The sequence below is a fragment of the Antennarius striatus genome, chromosome 4 (assembly GCF_040054535.1).
Source record: "Antennarius striatus isolate MH-2024 chromosome 4, ASM4005453v1, whole genome shotgun sequence".
NCBI lineage: Eukaryota > Metazoa > Chordata > Actinopteri > Lophiiformes > Antennariidae > Antennarius > Antennarius striatus.
This window is the reverse complement of record NC_090779.1, coordinates 25,670,713-25,689,286: the sequence shown is the minus strand read 5'-3', so window position 1 is coordinate 25,689,286 and position 18,574 is coordinate 25,670,713. Positions and strand designations below refer to the sequence as shown.

At 52.9% G+C, this 18,574-nt stretch overlaps 1 protein-coding gene across 1 annotated transcript; it reads left to right on the top strand.

Moving 5' to 3' along the window:
* The first annotated feature begins 60 nt into the window (after positions 1-60).
* Positions 61-18,549, top strand: cftr (CF transmembrane conductance regulator). The gene is made up of 27 exons (XM_068313251.1): positions 61-356; positions 1,210-1,320; positions 3,425-3,536; positions 4,615-4,830; positions 5,281-5,370; positions 5,805-5,968; positions 7,172-7,297; positions 7,780-8,026; positions 8,107-8,199; positions 9,265-9,441; positions 9,565-9,756; positions 10,864-10,958; positions 11,341-11,427; positions 11,782-12,571; positions 12,664-12,792; positions 12,868-12,905; positions 13,020-13,306; positions 13,384-13,463; positions 13,757-13,907; positions 14,643-14,870; positions 15,318-15,418; positions 15,745-15,975; positions 16,547-16,702; positions 16,790-16,879; positions 16,953-17,125; positions 17,242-17,347; positions 17,452-18,549. The coding sequence occupies exons 1-27, from the start codon at positions 304-306 to the stop codon at positions 17,665-17,667; spliced, it is 4,539 nt and encodes a 1,512-aa protein (XP_068169352.1). The 5' UTR covers positions 61-303; the 3' UTR covers positions 17,668-18,549.
* Positions 18,550-18,574: the final 25 nt, after the last annotated feature.

The window sequence follows — 18,574 nt, the reverse complement described above, 5'->3', positions numbered from 1 at the left end:
AAGCGCGGACTGTCCTCCCGCTGTCGCACTGACGGGAGCGCGCAGAGCGAGGCAGGAAACACACACACACACATACACACACTCACACACACACACACACACACACCAGCGTCCGTTCTGAGGAGCAGGAGGAGACCAAACCGTGATTTTATATTTACCGGGAGGCACAAAGTGGAGGATAAATCAAACGAACACCATCTCTCTGTCTGGGGGGTCGGGGGCCACTCAGGGGACACGCAAATGTGAGCGACGCGCACGGAAACTACTCAGGTGCAGACGAACCAAACTGGCGGCGCGCTGAGGATGCAGAAGTCACCGGTGGAAGATGCAAACTTCTTCTCCAAATTCTTCTTTTGGTAAGATCCGTTCCGTTCACATCCGTTACCGGAGGAGATGAAGGTTCTACCGGCGTGACGTCACCAGGAGGGCCCGAGAGGGGAACGACTTTAGACCCGCTGTTTGGGGGAGAATAAAATATAAAATAAAAGAAGTATAGAATAAAAAATAGAATTAATTAGTGTTATCAAAAGGTCAGATTAATATTTCCTCCGGTTCTCAGTCGGTGATAATTCCGTTTAAACCGGTTAAAGGTTCCTAAATAATGACGATGAACGTTTTCAAGTTTCAGGCCAACACAAAGCACTGGAAACACGTCACCGTGTTCTGAGGTTGTTATTGACAGTCTTCACGTCCTGATATGGACCATCTCAAATACTTTTAAAAAAAATATGATTTAATATTTTTTGTGTGAATTTTTAACAGATTTTATGGAGATTGTTCTCTTCTTCCGTGCGTAAAATGCGCGCCGGGGGTCTAAACTGTGCGCGTAATGCGTGTGTCCGTGAGTTTCTGCTCTCTGTCGTGATGGAATCCTCAAGATGAACTCAAACATGGATTTTTTATACGGTTCATGATTCATTTTCAAGAAATGCTTTGAATTTAATATTAAAATGATCCAGTTTATATTAATATTTGCTTAATAAACTTTGTGTGTGTGTGTGTGTGTGTGTGTGTGTGTGTGTGTGTGTGTGTGTGTGTGTGTGTGTGTGTGTGTGTGTGTGTGAGGCCGCAGGGCAGGAATCCGAGCATTCCTTCAGAGGAACAAATAAAGCTGGATGCGTGTGGATGTGGGGGTTTTATCCAGTGCCCCCCCCATGGTGTGTGTGTCCCCCGTTCAGACAGTGTGACTGACGTGTTCTTCTGCTGCAGGTGGACTTCACCGCTGCTCAGGAAGGGCTTCACACATAAGCTGGACCTGTCAGACGTCTACAAGGCTCCATCCTTCGACCTGGCCGACAACCTGTCTGAGAGACTGGAAAGGTTTGACCCCCCCCCCCCCCGTGTTTGTTTCACCTGCTTCAGGTGAAACATCTAAAGTTCATCTCACATGATCTCCAGACTCTCACCTGTCTGGAGGTTTGACCTCATGAAGGCGTTGACAATCAGGATCACGTCCAGTTTTTTTTACTGAATCACTTCAGATGATTTTATTCTGTAAAAAATGTTTTTCCTGCGTCTTGAATGGGGTGGGGGTCAGAGGTCATTAATTAAAGTTAATGTATTAACTCTTGACGTGCTGGACCCTCTTCCTGCGACCCAGAGGTCCACAGCTCCTGTTTGTCCTGCCGTGTGTTTACTGTTCCCGTCCGTCCCTCAGAGCCAACTTAAAATACGGGCTGACATTTCGGTGTGGTGGAACATAAACTGAAGGCGTGTGTGTGTGTATGTGTGTGTGTGTGTGTGTGTGTGTGTGTGTGTGTGTGTGTGTGTGTGTGTGTGTGTGTGTGTGTGTGTGTGTGTGTGTGTGCCAGACACAGATGACAAACACGCTTCATCTGTCTGCACCTTCAGATCTTTGGTTTCTGCCCTCCTGTCCTCCGACGTCTTCCTCAGATGAAGGATTTATTTGTGACCAATCAGATGGTGGCGTGTGTGTGTGTGTGTGTGTGTGTGTGTGTGTGTGTGTGTGTGTGTGTGTGTGTGTGTGTGTGTGTGTGTGTGTGTGTGTGTGTGTGTGTGTGTGTGTGTGTACCAACGCTGGACCCTCCTGTCGGTCTCCCAGCGTCGGGCGTCACGTCGCCCGGTGCCAACAAGACGGTTTATGTCCTCAGAAGACAACCTTTAAACGGGGCGGGGGCCCACGGGGGCGACGGAAGCACAATGGAGGCAAACACCGGGGGCTTCTGGGAATGTGAACTTTTCCTTCCTTTCTAGCCCGCTGTGTCGCCGGCCTCTTCATCACTCGCTCAGCGCAGAGCGTCTCCGACGGGGAGATTAGAGCAGATTGTTAATCTGGAGTCAATCCGTGTCGGTGTGAACGACGGCTCCGGATCCGTTCACGCTGCTCTTTATTTAACGAGTCGCGTCTCAAACAGCCGTGACGACAGGAAACAAGGCAGTCAGAGACTGTAACATCCTGTGACACCCCTGAACTCAACATTGACCCTGACCTACACATGTCTGTGCCTCTGGCTTCATGAAAAGTTGTTTTTTTTTGTGATTATATCTCATCAGGTTTCAGAGATGTGTACCTAAAAGGTATAAAAGCGAAAATTTGACCTTGACCTAGTTTTTCAAGGTCAAAGTTGTGATCTAATTCTCATCCCCTTGCCTTCCTGAATATAACACCTTTTGTTTCGTCTTTCGATCTTATCCGGTTCCTGACAAATGCGTAAATAATGTACAAAAGTTGAAATTTGACCTTGGCCTAGTTTTCTCAAGGTCAAGGTCATCATCTAATTTTCATCCATTCAGTCATGTGCTTTTTGTTTCATCTTTCTATCTGAAACGGTCGTGAAGATATTTGGCGGATGAAGCGCTTTGAAGCGGGATGGAATAAACGACGCCCTGTCCTCGCCGCCGGGGGGTGGGGCGACAGTGTGGGACTTCTCCCCGTCTGCTGTTCTCCTCTGTTAACCCCCCCCCCTCAGGACCCATCCATCACTCACCGCTGAACTGGTGGAACTGGTCGGCCCGATCTCCCTGGTTCTCGCTGACCTTCAGAGAACAATGGCGCCCCGCCGGCAGCGCCGCGAAGACGATTTACAGCAAACCTGCAAAACGATTCAGAAAAAAACGTGTAGAAACATCAGATCAATAGGATCAATACCAGAGACAGTTTGTGTCCCAGGAGACGTTTGACGACCCACGTGTGTGTGTGTGTGTGTGTGTGTGTGTGTGTGTGTGTGTGTGTGTGTGTGTGTGTGTGAGAGTCCATCCAAACACAGCTGTCCTCTGACATGTTGTCCATAAATAAATGAATGAAGGCAGCAGATCGTCTCCATGTGGGACAGGAGACAGCGCCGCTGTGTTGCCATGGCGATCCCCCGGAGTCAAATAGAGGCAGGGCCCGGTCCAGCTGGCATCTGCTGCCGGCTGTGTCCAGTTCCCACCCGGGTGTGTGTTAAACTGGTTTCTCCTGCAGGGAGTGGGACAGGGAGGTGGTGTCGGCTAAAACCCAGCCCAGGCTGATGAGGGCGCTGGCCCGCTGCTTCCTGGGGCCCTTCGTGTTCTTCGGGATCCTCCTCTACCTCGGGGTGAGTGTTGATGTGTGGAGGCAGGTGTGAAGTCAGGAGTTGTGTGTTCATTCTGAGCCAGGCTGAGGTTTGAGGTGGTGTAGAGACGAGTCAGCGTTCAGGAGAACATGCAGAACAGAGGGACGGGGCAGCGATGGAGGTGAAGGTCACTAAACACTTGGTGTTTATGGAACAACAGACAAGAAAAGAAAAAAGGAATCCAAACAGAAGGAGCACCAGCTACTCAACACATGTTCTTTCATAGTTCATGTCCATCATCTGCTTGTATTTACACCACACGTATGTTCACACACACCTCCTCCTGGGCTCCTGTGCTGGGGGAGGAGATACTGTAAACTACTGCAAAAGAACACCAAAAGCCAGCGTCTGAGAAGAGGTTCAGCAGTGACCTCGTCTGGTTCAAACCACCTGATTAAATCTTCTATGTAGTGAAGCGTTAGATAAGAGTTGTCATTAATTCACGTTTAATTTGTTTTGGGATAAAGTAAACTGTGACCACCAATCACACGCTGCGGTTCGCTGCTAGCCCCGCCCTCTGTGTGTACAGTAGGTTACCTGTTCACCGTGAGGACCCCCTTCACACACACACACACACACACACACACACACACTTATGGGATGGTGCTGACAGGAGCGTCACTCGGGACAGTGGACGGTGGTTGTCATGGCGATGAGAATGCCCGTTGGCCGGTAAAGCGGCGCCAGGCGAGCAGGGGGGGTGGGGGGGTCAGCCGGGGGGGAGTGCCTTTGATGTTTTTAAATATCCAGCAGAATCTGAGGAATGTGGCGCTAAGATGTCAAAGTCACATGACATCATCACATGACTTCCTGTTGCGTGCCACTGTTGGGTTAGCAGGACACGCCCCTTTACAATCATTTGTCAATGAAGAAAATGATTCATCTAATTAATTACTGATGTTAATTCATCATGGTAATTTATTTCTTCCTCATTGGCGACAGCCAATGAGGACGTCTGGGGGTTTTAATGCTGTGAAATGATTGGAGGAAACCAGCAAACCCACAAACTGGTTGCGTTCATCTCCATGGCAACAGATGGCGTCTCTTTTCTGGGTTTCAGGAGGCGTCTAAGACGGTGCAGCCTCAGCTCCTGGGTCGCATCATCGCCTCCTTCGACCCGTTCCACGCCCCCGAGCGCAGCCAGGGCTACTTCCTGGCGCTGGGCCTCTGCCTCCTCTTCACCGCCCGCTTCCTGCTGCTGCAGCCCGCCATCTTCGGCCTGCATCACCTGGGGATGCAGATCCGCATCGCCCTGTTCAGCCTCATATACAAGAAGGTGAGCCCTGTGGAGGGTTCCTGATGGAACCAGGACCCGGTTCTGACCCGACTTCCTCGTCCAGGTCCGGGTCTGAAGAGGCCACAAAAGCTTCTTCAATAGTTTTTTATATTTATATTTATTTTTCATATTTATATATATAGATAATTTTAAAAAATATTTATATTTATAGTAATTTTTCTCAGGTGTAATCTCTGTTTTTGAAATGTTGTGAAGTTCATTTATTAAGTCTCTGACGAGTCAGGACTCACAACATCACCACGGTAACAAACAGCTTGTACAGAACAAATCGGCCCGTCTGATTGGCTGCTGTCTTCCTGGTATTGTCTGGAAAAGAGACAGAATGAACACTTCCACCTGGAACATTCCCAGAATGCCTTTCACCTGTGAAGCCCCAGCAGTTTCACTTCCTCTGAGCTTCAGCTGACCCCTGACCTTTGACCTCTCTAGACCCTCAAGCTGTCCAGCCGAGTCCTGGATAAGATCAGCACCGGTCAGCTGGTCAGTCTGATGTCGGCTCACCTCAACAAGCTGGATGAGGTGAGAACGTGTGTGTATGTGTGTGTGTGTGTGTGTGTGTGTGTGTGTGTGTGTATGTGTGTGTGTGTGTGTGTGTGTGTGTATGTGTGTGTGTGTGTGTGTGTGTGTGTGTGTGTGTGCTGAGCTCAGTCTTGCCCTGCGTCTCACTGAGCTGTTGAATGTGCAAACACAGTGCAGCCTGCATTGAGGCATTTATCACCTGGTGGGGGCGTGGCCTGGCCCCAGGTGCCCCGCCCCCCTAAGTGTGGTTGTACGTGTGTGTGTGTGTGTGTGTGAGTGTGTTTGTGTGTGTGTGTGTGTGTGTGTGTGTGTGTGTGTGTGTTTGTGAGTCCATTGTCTTACGGGTGAAAGTGGTTGTTATGATCACCCATCTTCCCTGACCTCTGACCTCCTATGTGTTCACACCCTGCCCCACCCCGCCCCGCCCCCTCCAGAGCCTGGGTCTGGCCCACTTTGTGTGGATCACCCCCCTGCAGTGCATCCTGTGCGTGGGGCTGATCTGGGAGCTGATCGAGGTGAACGGCTTCTGCGCGCTGGCGGCGCTCACGCTGCTCGGCATCATCCAGGCCTGGTTGTCGCAGAAGATGGGCCCCCACCGGTGGGCCAACGCATCACACACCTGATCACATGACACGGTTAAACCCGCCCACAGGCGATAGTCTCAATCCGATCCAGCGACTCGTTTGAGAAAACACAGATGCACGTTTGACCTATGACGCCGCCGCCTCAGGATCAAGCGGGTTCGATGCATGAGTACAAGCGCTGCCCCTATGATCCGCTAACCTGAGTTAACCCAAACCCGAGTTAACCATAACCATAATTCTAACCTGAGTTCACCTTAACCTTAACCCAAGTTAATCTTAACACAAGTTTACCTTAACCCTTACCCGAGTTAATCATAACCCTAACCTGAGTTAACCTTAACCCGAGTTAATTCTAACGTGTGCTAATCTCAACCCTAAACCGAGTTAACCTTAACCCCAATTAATCCTAACCCGAGTTTACCTTAACCCTAACCTGAGTTAACCTTAACCTGACTTAATTCTAACCTTTGTTTGGCTTAACCCTAAAGCGAGTTAACCTTAACCCCAATTAATCCTAACCCGAGTTAAGCTTAACCCGACTAAATTCTAACCTGTTTTAAACTTAACCTAAACCCAAGTTAACCTTAACCCAAATTAATCCTAACCCGAGTTAACCTTAATCCGAGTTAATACTAGCCCAAATTAACCCTAACTCGAGTTAACGATAACCCCAACTCAAGTAAACCATAACCTGTGTTAACCCTAACCATAATCCAAGTTGACCTTAACTCGAACCTGAATTAATCCTAACCCTAGTTAACCCTAAACCTGAGTGGACTTAACCCTGACCTTAGCCCCGTGTTAACCTTAAATCTAAACTGAGTTAACCCTAACTCTAACCAACGTTAACCCTAACCCTATCCCGAGATAACCTTAGCCTGAGTTAACCCTAACCCTAACCTGAGTTAACCTTAACCTGACCTGAGTTAACCCTAACCTGAGTTAACCCTAACCCAAACCTGAGGTAACCCTAACCTGAGTTAACCATAGCCCTGACCTGAGTTAATCCTAACCTGAGTAAAACAAAACCTGAGTTAACCCTAACCTGAGTTAACCCTAACCTGAGTTAATCATAGCCCTGACCTGAGTTAATCCTAACCTGAGTTAACCCTAACCTGAGTTAACCCTAACCTGAGTTAATCATAGCCCTGACCTGAGTTAACCCTAACCTGGGTTCATCCTAACCTTGACCTGAGTTCCTGCGTCCTGTCCAACAGGGTGAAGCGAGCAGGGATGATCAATCGGCGACTGGCTCTGACCACAGAGATCGTGGAGAACATCCACTCAGTGAAGGCCTACGGCTGGGAGGAGGTGATGGAGACCATCATCAAGAACATCAGGCAGTAAGACCACGTCCTGCTGGGACTGAAACCGCATGCTGGTCCATCAGACACCAGTAGGATGGTAGTAATAAGACCTGCACCAGTACCCGGGTCCAGCCTCCAGTCACACCCAGCAGGTGTGAACTGGTTCTTGTGGTGTTAAAGTGAGAGCAGACCGTTAGCCACCAGGACGCCGCTGCTGTTTTGTTAGAACCTCCATCAGGCCGCCGTCACCGAAGTACGATAGACGTAGGAGACGGTTCTGGTGCCACGGTGCAGAAATATCACAGGGAGCCACAGACTTCACACCGACCCGATAGCAGCAGAGGGGGTTAGCGTGATGAAGACCAGAATGTTCTCGAGGGAGGGGGTGGGGCTTATAAAGCTGTTGTGATGTCTATCATTAACATTACAACATCATTGAAGGGAACTAGCATCGTTAGCATCCTGAGGGACGCCTCACCTTCACCTGGAGGTCACGTGGGACTTTGTCTCCTCCTCAGGGACGAGATGACACTGACCAGGAAGATCGGCTCGCTGCGGTACTTCTACAGCGCCGCCTACTTCTTCTCCGCCATCCTGGTCATCGTGTCGGCCATCGTTCCGCACGCGCTCAGTAAGGGCATCATCCTGCGCCGCATCTTCACCACCGCCTCCTACTGCATGGTGCTGCGCATGACGCTCACGCGCCAGCTGCCAGGGTCCATCCAGATGTGGTACGACACGCTGGCGCTGGTCAAGAAGATTGAGGTGGGTCCAGGGGGAGGGGCCACTGGGGGGCGCCGCGGTGGGCCGGCGGAGGCGTGACCCCGATGTCTTGTTGTCTGCAGGAGTTCCTGATGAAGGAGGAGTACCGCATGCTGGAGTACAACCTGACCACCACCGAGCTGGAGCTGGTCAACGTGTCGGCGTCCTGGGATGAGGTGGGTTCCTCTGGGGTTCCCCCCGTCCATCACCAGAACCTTCACGGTGTGAAGTCACGCCCAAAACAAAAGCGGGTTCCTCCATCAATCATCAGGAATATCCAACCAATCACCGCTGGAGGCTGGTTCCCCCCACGCCACCGGGGGGGAACCAGCCTCCAGCGGCGTGACTCATCATCCTGGTGTCGTCACCCCACCCCTTTGTGTTGTGTTCGCCGTTTCTTAGGGTTCTGATGAATGGGGGGCGTGGCCTTCCTTTACGTCAACTCATTTCCGTGACAACGACTCAGACAAATGTAAACAAACCGCAACGAGTTAGAGGAACCCGTAAAACCAGGGGCGAAGTCTGGAGCCAAGTCCTGTCTAATCACAGAGACGCCCCCTAGTAGTCCTAGTGAGTCTGTGTGAGTCTAAGAGAGTCTTTATGAGTCTATGTGAGTCTGTGTGAGTCTGTGTGAGTCTGTGTGAGTCTGTGTGAGTCTTTATCTTTGCGAGTCTTCTTCTGCTTGGACTCACACAGACGTAACGGTTACACACACAGAGAATAAGACGAGTTCATACGTTACCCAGAAGGCCTCTGACACTCTGACCCCTCCCACAGGACGGGGGAGTTCCTGCATCCGGTTCTGTCATCTGCTGTGATGTAAAGTCCAGTGATACCACCAGAACCAGTAGATACCACAGAACATGTTGCTCCCTGATCTGGTCCGGTCTGGTTTGGTCTTGTCAAACCTGGTCTGGTCTGGACTGGTCTGAACTGGTTTCGACTGGTCTGGTCTGGACTGATCTTCACCAGATTGGTCTCGACTGGTCTGGTCTGAACTAGTTTGGTCTGGTCTGAACTGGTCTGGTCAAGTATGGTTTGGTCAGAACTGGTCTTGTCTGGACTGGATTGATCTGGATTGGACTGGTTTGGTCTGGATTGGTCTGGTCTGGTCTGAGGGCCGTTCTCTGGTGGTGACGGCAGTCAGTCGGGTAGACCACCAGGCCTGAACCCCCTAGAGAACATCTGGACTCACGTTGGTTTGACACTGATTCCAGACTAACCCTCCTGACCCCCTGCAGGGCATCGGCGAGCTGTTTGAGAAGATCAAGCAGGAGAACAAAGCCAACGGACACCTGGGCGGCGACGGCGGCCTATTCTTCACCAACCTGTACGTCACGCCGGTCCTGAAGAACATCAGCCTGTACCTGGAGAAGGGGCAGATGCTGGCGGTGGCCGGGTCCACCGGCTCTGGGAAGGCAGGTGGAGGACATTCAGGTTCAGGTGCGCGTCTGGACCGGATGTCTAACCCAGGTGTGTGTGTTGTGTGTGTGTGTGTGTGTGTGTGTGTGTGTGTGTGTGTGTGTGTGTGCCCTCTGCAGAGCTCGCTGCTCATGATGATCCTGGGGGAGCTGGTGCCCTCAGAGGGTAAAGTCCGCCACAGCGGCCGCATCTCCTTCTCACCACAGACGTCCTGGATCATGCCAGGAACCATCAGAGACAACATCCTGTTCGGCCTCACCTACGACGAGTACCGCTACACCTCCGTCATCAAGGCCTGCCAGCTGGAGGAGGTCAGGGTCACGCCACATCTGACTGAACTGGGGGGGGAGGCTAGAACCAGAACTAGAACCAGAACTAAAACCAAAACCAAACCAGAACTAGAACCAAACCAGAACCAAAACCACGACCAGAACCAAACCAGAACTAGAACCAGAACCAAACCAGAACTAGAACCAGAACTACAACTAGAACCAAACCAGAACTAGAATTAGAACTAGAACCAGAACCAAACCAGAACTAGGACCAGAACCAGAACAGAACTAGAACTAGACCAGAACTAGAGCAGAACGAGAACCAGAACTAGAACCAAACCAGAACTAGAACCAGCACTAGAACCAGAACCAGAACCAGACCTACAGGCTGAAAAACCCCAACGACCTATTTGTGATTTTTGTAAACACAAAGGTAAACAAACGGTCACGTGACCTCATGAACAGCTGATGATGTTTACGGTGTGACGCCTCGGACCGGTTTGCCCCCCCGACCGGCTCCAGTGGGACCGGCGGGGGTTTAGAACCCAAACACGACGTGTTGTCACAGCAAACAGCCTTCATGAGGTGGTAGCGTGTGGAAAACAACACGTGTCCCCCCCCCCGAGGATACGCCCGAATGTCCCGCCTACCAAGACACCATTGTGGCCCCCCCCAGGCCCCAGACGACCCCTGTGGGTGGTCTCCGCGCCGTCTTTGTCCGGTGAGACTCCTTTGTGCAGCCCTACTTTACGAGGCGTTCGTACCGGACGTCGTCCACCAGAGGGGGCGCTCTCGTGCGATTTGCACGCCGATGACGGTTCAGAAGTTCATCCTGACACGTTTCCGGGTCCGTTCACACCGAAACAGAAGCAGGAGCTTTGATGTCTGACGGGTTCTTCATCGTGTTCCTCTTCATCATCTACATTCCACCCCCCCAGCCCGACCCCCCCAGCCTTTGTCCTCCTGCCTCAGCGCTGATGTTTTCATTCCAGAGCTATCATGACTCGTTCCTTCACCTGACTTCCTGCTCAGTCTCAATGCCCTGGTTACCACGGAGACGCGAAAGAACAGCATGAATGTTTCTGACCGTCTTAACACTGAGCCTTCCTCTTCCTCTTCCTCTTCCTCTTCCTCTTCCTCTTCCAGGACTTCGCTTTGCTGCCTGAGAAAGACAAGACGCTCCTGGTGGAAGGGGGCGTGACCCTCAGCGGCGGTCAGAAGGCGCGCCTCGGCCTGGCCAGGTACTGTCACTCTGAATGGGACTGAACCCTGACGTAACGTTCACACCTTAAACCAACAACCGTCACGCTAACGACAGCTTCCATGTTTCACGCTCGTAAACACGCGTGGTGATGGGTTTACATCCCTGACTGCTAGGTTCCCAACATCCTGAACAAACACACCTCTAATCCAGGTAATCCTGACCCGTCAGAGCTGATAACCCCCCCACCACCACCCCAGTCTTGAACCGACATCCACCCCCTTTATAACCTGTGGTCGTAAACGTCAGTGTGTGTGTGTGAGAGCCGTGAACCCGTGTTCCCATGCACTATTTATTGGTTCTGGTATCAATGAGTCACCACTGACTGATGGGACTGATTTACACCCCATGTCCCCCCCCAGGGCCGTGTACAAGGACGCTGACCTCTACCTGCTGGACGCACCCTTCACCCACCTGGACATTGTGACGGAGAAAGAGATCTTTGAGAAGTGTGTATCCCACAGTGTGTGTGTATGTGTGTGTGTGTGTGTGTGTGTGTGTGTGTGTGTGTGTGTGTGTGTGTGTGTGTGTGTGTGTGTGTGTGTGTGTGTGTGTGTGTGTGTGTGTGAGAGAGAGTTGACTGGTTACCTGTTCAGAAGTGTGTGTTAGAAATTCAGCCGTTATCAAACATGTAGGAGTTTGCCCACTTCGGCTTTTCGTCCATTGTAGCTTTTAGCCGTTTCTGTTAGCCGCTTCCGTTAGCCGCTTCCGTTAGCCGGTTCCGTTAGCCGTTACAATTCAAACACAGCAGCGACTCCTCCCCTGAGATCTCCTGATCTTCTCCATCTTCTCCCACCTCACAGGTGCGTCTGTAAGCTGATGGCGTCTAAGACGCGTATCGTGGTCACCAGTAAACTGGACCACCTGAAGCGGGCCGACAGGATCCTGCTGCTCCACAACGGCGACTGCTACTTCTACGGAACCTTCTCCGAGCTGCAGGCCCAGCGGCCCGACTTCAGCTCCCTCCTCCTGGGTTTGGAAGCGTACGACAACATCAACGCCGAGCGACGTGGCTCCATCCTCACGGAAACCCTCCGCAGGGTCTCCATCGACGAGACCGCCAGCTTCCGAAGCCCGGACTCTCTCCGCCAGTCGTTCCGCCAACCCCCACCTCCCATCATCGTTCCTGGATCCCAAAGCCATCCTGGAGGCGACGGCTACCCAGAAAAACGCAAACACTCCCTCATCCTCAGTCCTCTGGCGGCGGCTCGCAAGTTCTCCTTCATCGGGGGCCCCCAACAGACTCCCAATGCTCCCCAGTCCACGATGATGGAGGACGGGGTGCGAGAACTTTCCGAGAGGAGGATCTCTGTGGTACCAGAGGACGATCAGGTGGAGGAAGTTCTGCCCAGGGGGAACGTGTACCACCACGGGTTGCAGCACCTGAACGGACAGCGGCGCCAGTCCGTCCTGAAGTTCATCACCAGCTCTCAGGGTCAGGAGCGCCGGGAGCAGATGCAAACGTCCTTCAGGAGGAAGCTGTCCATTACGCCGCAGTGTGACCTGGCGTCGGAGCTGGACATCTACGCCCGCCGCCTGTCCAAGGACAGCGTCTACGACATCAGCGAGGAGGTGGATGAAGAAGACATGGAGGTGAGGAACACGTCTCCAGAACCGCTGTGGTCACCTCCACATGGAGTTGGTGAGTTGCTCTCCGGTACGACGTGGTTCTGGTGTCTTTGCAGCAATGCTTCGCAGATGAACGTGGGAACATCTTTGAAACTACCTCATGGAGCTCTTACCTGCGCTACATCACCACCAACAAGAGCTTAGTCTACGTCCTGATCTTGATCGTCTTTGTCTTCGTCATTGAGGTACCGTCTCGGCCATCTTTAGGGTTTGTTTCTAGACGTCGGTCTAACGACTAACGTCGTGTTTCTCCACCTCAGGTTGCCGGTTCGGTCATCGGTATTTTCCTCATCACAGAGTAAGTGTCGTGTTTCAGCCTCATGTTGACCCGTTCTTCCCCCTGAATGCTTCCTACCTGGGGGGGGGGGGTGCCGCTGTCTTGTCTTTCATTCTGCATCTGTTGCCCATCCAGCACTATCTGGAGGGATGGCGCCAACCCATCCTCCCCCAACTACATCGACGAGCAGCACACCAACACCTCGTCGCCTCCCGTCCACCTGGCGGTCATCGTGACCCCCACCAGCGCCTACTACATCATCTACATCTACGTGGCCACCTCGGAGAGCGTGCTGGCCCTGGGGATCTTCAGGGGCCTCCCGCTGGTGCACACCTTACTCACCGTGTCCAAACGGCTGCACGAGCAGATGCTGAGCGCCGTCCTGAGAGCCCCCATGGCCGTCCTCAACACCATGAAGACAGGTGAGGGGCTAGCATTGGTCTACCTGTAGGATCACAGGTGCTCAGGTGACTCCAGGGGTCTTCTTCACTTCTTCCAGGTCGGATCATGAACAGGTTCACCAAGGACATGGCCACCATCGACGACATGCTGCCTCTGGTGCTGTTTGACCTCATTCAGGTATTCAACACATCATGGGTCAGAGTTGACATGTTTCCTCTTCATACGTGACTGAAGCAGAAGAAACCATCACCAGGTTTCACCATGTTCCAGATCTTTGACCTTCATTAGATTCTCCTGCCACCTCCAGAGGGAGCTGGTAGCTGCAGGTCCATCAGTCTGGGCGTACCCAAGAGTCAGTCTAATAAAACCAGTGAACCCTGACCCTAACCCTGACCCTGACCCGGGACCTCCAGGCGTACCTGACGGACTACATTCTCATTGTCATTGTTCTTCTCATCCCATCACATCAGCTCACTCTGATCGTTTCGGGCGCCATCTTCACCGTGTCCATCATGCGACCTTACATCTTCATCGCTGCCATCCCATTGGCCATCATCTTCGTTGTCCTCAGGAAGTATTTCCTCAGGACGGGTCAGCAGCTCAAGCTCCTGGAGGCTGAAGGTGAGATCGGGGGGGTGGGGGGGCGATAATCTTTAGAACGAACAGTTTCTGATGGGACGTGTGGAAAAGATCTGCGTTCAGACGGCGGTCAGGATGTTTGATGAAATCACTCCACTGTCAGCCAGTTGTTTTGGTCTTTGACCGACTTCTCAGACATGTGACCCCAGAGATGACCTTTGTATTTATCTTCCATCGCCATGACGATGAGTGACGTCAGGCGTCGGAGACGGAAACGGTTCAAATGTCCGTGACTGAAAGTGAAAATAGGAAGTCAGTGGAGCCGGCAGGAAGTCAGACAGGGTCGCCGTAGCGACCGTCAGCAGATGGCATGGATGAGTCAGAGCCGGGGGGGGCAAAGGTCAGGCTGAAAAACAACAACATGACAGAGGACGGGTCGAAGGACAGGATGGGTCTGCTGCCACGGAGGGGCGGGGCCAACCCCAGAGCACGCCAGGCGGAATGACATCGCCGTTAGCAACTGCTGTGGTATTCAGAGAAAACACGACTCAGCGCTTTGACTCGTTGGGTCGTGTTTCCCCTGGTTGGACCCCCCCGGGACCAGAGAACCGTTCCACAGGACAGGACACCAGAGTCCGGTCAGGAGCGCCCCCTAGAGGAGCTTGGAGACTCTTCACCAGGTCTCCGTCAGAACCAGGTTCTGGCTCCAGCCTCCGGTCGTCATGACACCCGAATGACATAGTTGGTTTCATCACGTCTCCCTGCCCCCCCCTGCAGCTCGCAGCCCCATCTTCTCCCACCTCATCATCTCGCTGAAGGGGCTGTGGACCATCCGGGCGTTCGGGCGTCAGACCTACTTCGAGATGCTGTTCCACAAGGCGCTGAACACACACACCGCCACCTGGTTCCACTACCTGGCCACGCTGCGCTGGTTCCTGTTCCGCTGCGACATGATCTTCGTCCTGTTCTTCACCGCCGCCGCGTTCATCGCCGTGGGAACCAACAGTGAGTCACGGGATGTCTGTGGGGGTGTGGCGTGACCACCGGGGTCACGTTACTAATCGGTTCTGTGTTCTGGTGCCGAGTCGGACGTCAAGAACAGACGATCACGACTGTCGGAATGTTACCGGGAAACGTGTGTTTCCCCTTCATTTAATCACACACACACACACACACACACACACACACACACACACACACACACACACACACACACACACACACACACACACACACACACACACACACACACACAAACAAACACTTGTGTTGTTGCGTCAGAACCGGTGTGTTTATGTTCGGAGCTGATTAAAGGGTCGTTTCACAGCTCGTTGGTTTCCGATAGAGCTGACATCAGAGAGCAGCCTCACAGCATGTGTGTGTGTGTGTGTGTGTGTGTGTGTGTGTGTGTGTGTGTGTGTGTGTGTGTGTGTGTGTGTGTTTGCTCTGCAGGAGACAAACCAGGAGAGGTCGGTATCATTGTGGCTTTGGCCATGCTCATCCTGGGGACGTTCCAGTGGGCCGTCATCACCAGCATCACTGTAGATGGACTGGTATGGGGGGGGTCACACACACACACACACACACACACACACACACACACACACACACACACGCAGATTTTGACCTTATTCGGATCAAAACTTTAACCTTTTGCAGATGACATTAATCTGTATGATCTCAGTTACGTGGGGGGGGTCCCACATCTGGGGCCCCCCATCACTGCCACCCAGTATTTACAGATAGTTAATCTCAGATTGGGATTAATCCTCTATTCAACCGGGAGCGCCGCTGTTCCTTCTGAAACGCTGACTCAGCATTCGTTGTGACCTTTGACCTGTGTCACCCGGTGACCCGCGTCTCGCCCTCCGTCCCTCAGATGCGTTCTGTCGATCGGGTGTTCAAGTTCATCGACCTGCCGTCGGAGGAACCGTTGCCGGGGAAACCTAGCGGGAAGGGCCCCCCCGACCTGGTGATCGACAACCCCCACGCCCACGGCTGCTGGCCCAACCGGGGGCAGATGGACATCCAGGGCCTGACGGTCAAGTACACGGAGGCGGGGCGCGCCGTCCTCCGCGACGTGTCCTTCTCTGTGGAGGGGGGGCAGACGGTAAGTCCTCACCTGGGGGGGGGGGGGTTTAATGAAACCTGGCGGAGTGATGAGTGTCAGCTGGTTAATTACCCGGTCCAGCCTCAAGCAATTAAAGGTGCAGAGAGGGGTCACAGAAAGGTCATCACAAGGGGCTTTTGTTGGGGTGGGGGGGCACACCACGTGGTTGTAAAGGGGGGGGAGGGTTTGACAAGAGATCAGATCCCGAAAAGATGGAGTGGATCAGTACCGAGACATCACAGCAGCGAATCAGAGTCCATTGAACCAACCCGCCTAACCCTAACCCCTCTTAAATTAACCCGGCTTAAATTAACCCGCCTAACACTAACCCGGCTTAAATTAACCCGCCTAACCCTAACCCGGCTTAAATTAACCCGCCTAACCCTAACCCGGCTTAAATTAACCCGCCTAACACTAAGGCGCCATAAATTAACAAGCCTAACCTTAACATGCCTAACATTAACCTGCTAGCCCTAAAACACCTGACCCTAACCCTGACCCTAACCCTGACCTTGACCCTGACCCTGACAGTCAGCAGGCTCACGTGTCTCTCTTGGGGGTGTTGGTGCAGATGGGTCTCCTGGGGCGGACGGGGTCAGGGAAGAGCACGCTACACTCCGCCCTGCTGCGCCTGGCCTCCACCGAGGGCGAGATCTGCATCGACGGCATCTCCTGGAGCTCCGTCCCCCTCCACACCTGGAGGAAGGCGTTCGGCGTGGTGCCTCAGGTACGTATGACGCTTCGGCGGTCGCCACAGCGCTGAGATCAGCTGACCCAGGTTCTGGAATCTGATTGGTCCCCGTGTCTCAAACAGAAAGTCTTCATCCTGACCGGCACGTTCCGCATGAACCTGGACCCCCACGGGCGCTACAGCGACGAGGAGCTGTGGAGGGTGGCGGAGGAGGTGAGCTCTCGTTCCTCTGGGGGGGGCGGGGTCTGAGACCATCCCACCAATCGGTGCCGTCCGTTCTCCCCAGGTGGGGCTGAAGTCGGTGATCGAACAGTTTCCAGACAAGCTGGACTTCCAGCTGGAGGACGGAGGAAACGTCCTGAGCAACGGACACAAGCAGCTGCTGTGTTTGGCTCGCTCCATCCTCAGCAAGGCCCGCATCCTGCTGCTGGACGAGCCCTCCGCCTACCTGGACCCCATGTGAGTGCCCCCCCAGCGCCGCTACACCTGTGTGTGAACGTGTGTGTGATGATGCTGATGTTGCTCCTGATGATGATGATGCTGACGGTGGTGGGCGGGGCCGTGTCCGGGGGCAGAACCCTCCAGGTGCTGAGGAAGACCCTGAAGCAGGCGTTCTCCAGCTGCACCGTCATCCTGTCGGAGCACCGGGTGGAGCCGCTGCTGGACTGCCAGTCCTTCCTGGTGAGCGAGGGGTTAAAACGCGACTCTACATGTTAATGAGGTGTGTGTGTGTGGGCGTGGCCTGCAGGGCGAGCTCCTCCTCACTGCCCCTCCCCTCTGTCCAGATGATCGAGGACAGCTCGGTGAAGAGCTACGACTCCATCCAGAAGCTCCTGAACGAGACGAGCCACCTGAAGCAGGCCATGAGCCCCGCCGACAGGCTCCGCCTCTTCCCCTCGCTGCACCGCCTCAACTCCAGCAAGAGGGCGGCGCCGCAGGCCGCCAAGATCTCCTCCCTGCCGGAGGAGGCGGAGGAGGAAGTCCAGGACACACGCCTCTAACACACACACACACACACACACACAGAGACACACACACACACACACACTGACATGATTGATCTCAATCAGTAAGAACATAGAATTGATCAGTAATAATATAATAATAATAATAATAAGGGCGTGTCCGCCGCTCGCCGCCCCCAGTTCGAGGTGGACCCCCGTGGACATGAGTTAAAATCTGCATGTAAAGGAAGTGAGGGCTGACCTTTGACCCCGACAGGTCGTCATGGCAACACGTGAGGAACACGTCTGCCTGCAGAGGACACTGGACGTCAACAGGAAGTGAAGGTTCTGGTCCACGACGCTGGTCTGAACACAACCGGTGTCGTCTGTTTGTGTTTGTTTGTTTGCTGGTTCAACCAATCGCTGAAGCTCCGCTTCTGCTTGAACTTTGCACGATGGTGTTCTCAGGTTGGACACACAGCAGTGACACGGCGAGCCCTTACCCACAATCCTTCATGTTTCTCTCTGAAAGCACTTTAGCGTCGCCCTGAGGTACGCCGGCGGGAAACAGCCAATCAGGAGTCGGCACCGTTCCCCACTTCCTCCTCAAACACAAAGCTTCTCTCTCATTGGATGAGTCGCCCGGACGCATCAGATGAAAACATGTTGTTCTAAACTCCGTCTCAGAATCTGTCTCTTCTGGACGCCCATATTTGGTCGTGGGAGGAGCCTGTGCAGCTGCTTTACTACTGGATGACAGTTTTGTAAGAATGAAGGTACTGCAGAGAAAAGCTTGTTCTATTTTGTTTTGTTTTTTACCGATTAAATTAAGAACAAAACTGTTTGTTGCTCGTAGAAAACGGACAAACGTCCTAAAATGTATAAATTTATTTGTTCAATCAACTTTATCAACAGTAAAACTAAAGATTTTGAGAATTAAAATGCGGTCGTGTGTTTTTTGGAG

Bases quoted from the DNA above. Each gene is read 5' to 3' on its own strand.
- cftr (XM_068313251.1), top strand. From the start codon at position 304: ATGCAGAAGTCACCGGTGGAAGATGCAAACTTCTTCTCCAAATTCTTC. The intron at 10,959-11,340 runs GTACTGTCACTC...GTCCCCCCCCAG, and splicing joins GCGCGCCTCGGCCTGGCCAG to GGCCGTGTACAAGGACGCTG. The intron at 15,419-15,744 runs GTATGGGGGGGG...TCCGTCCCTCAG, and splicing joins GCATCACTGTAGATGGACTG to ATGCGTTCTGTCGATCGGGT.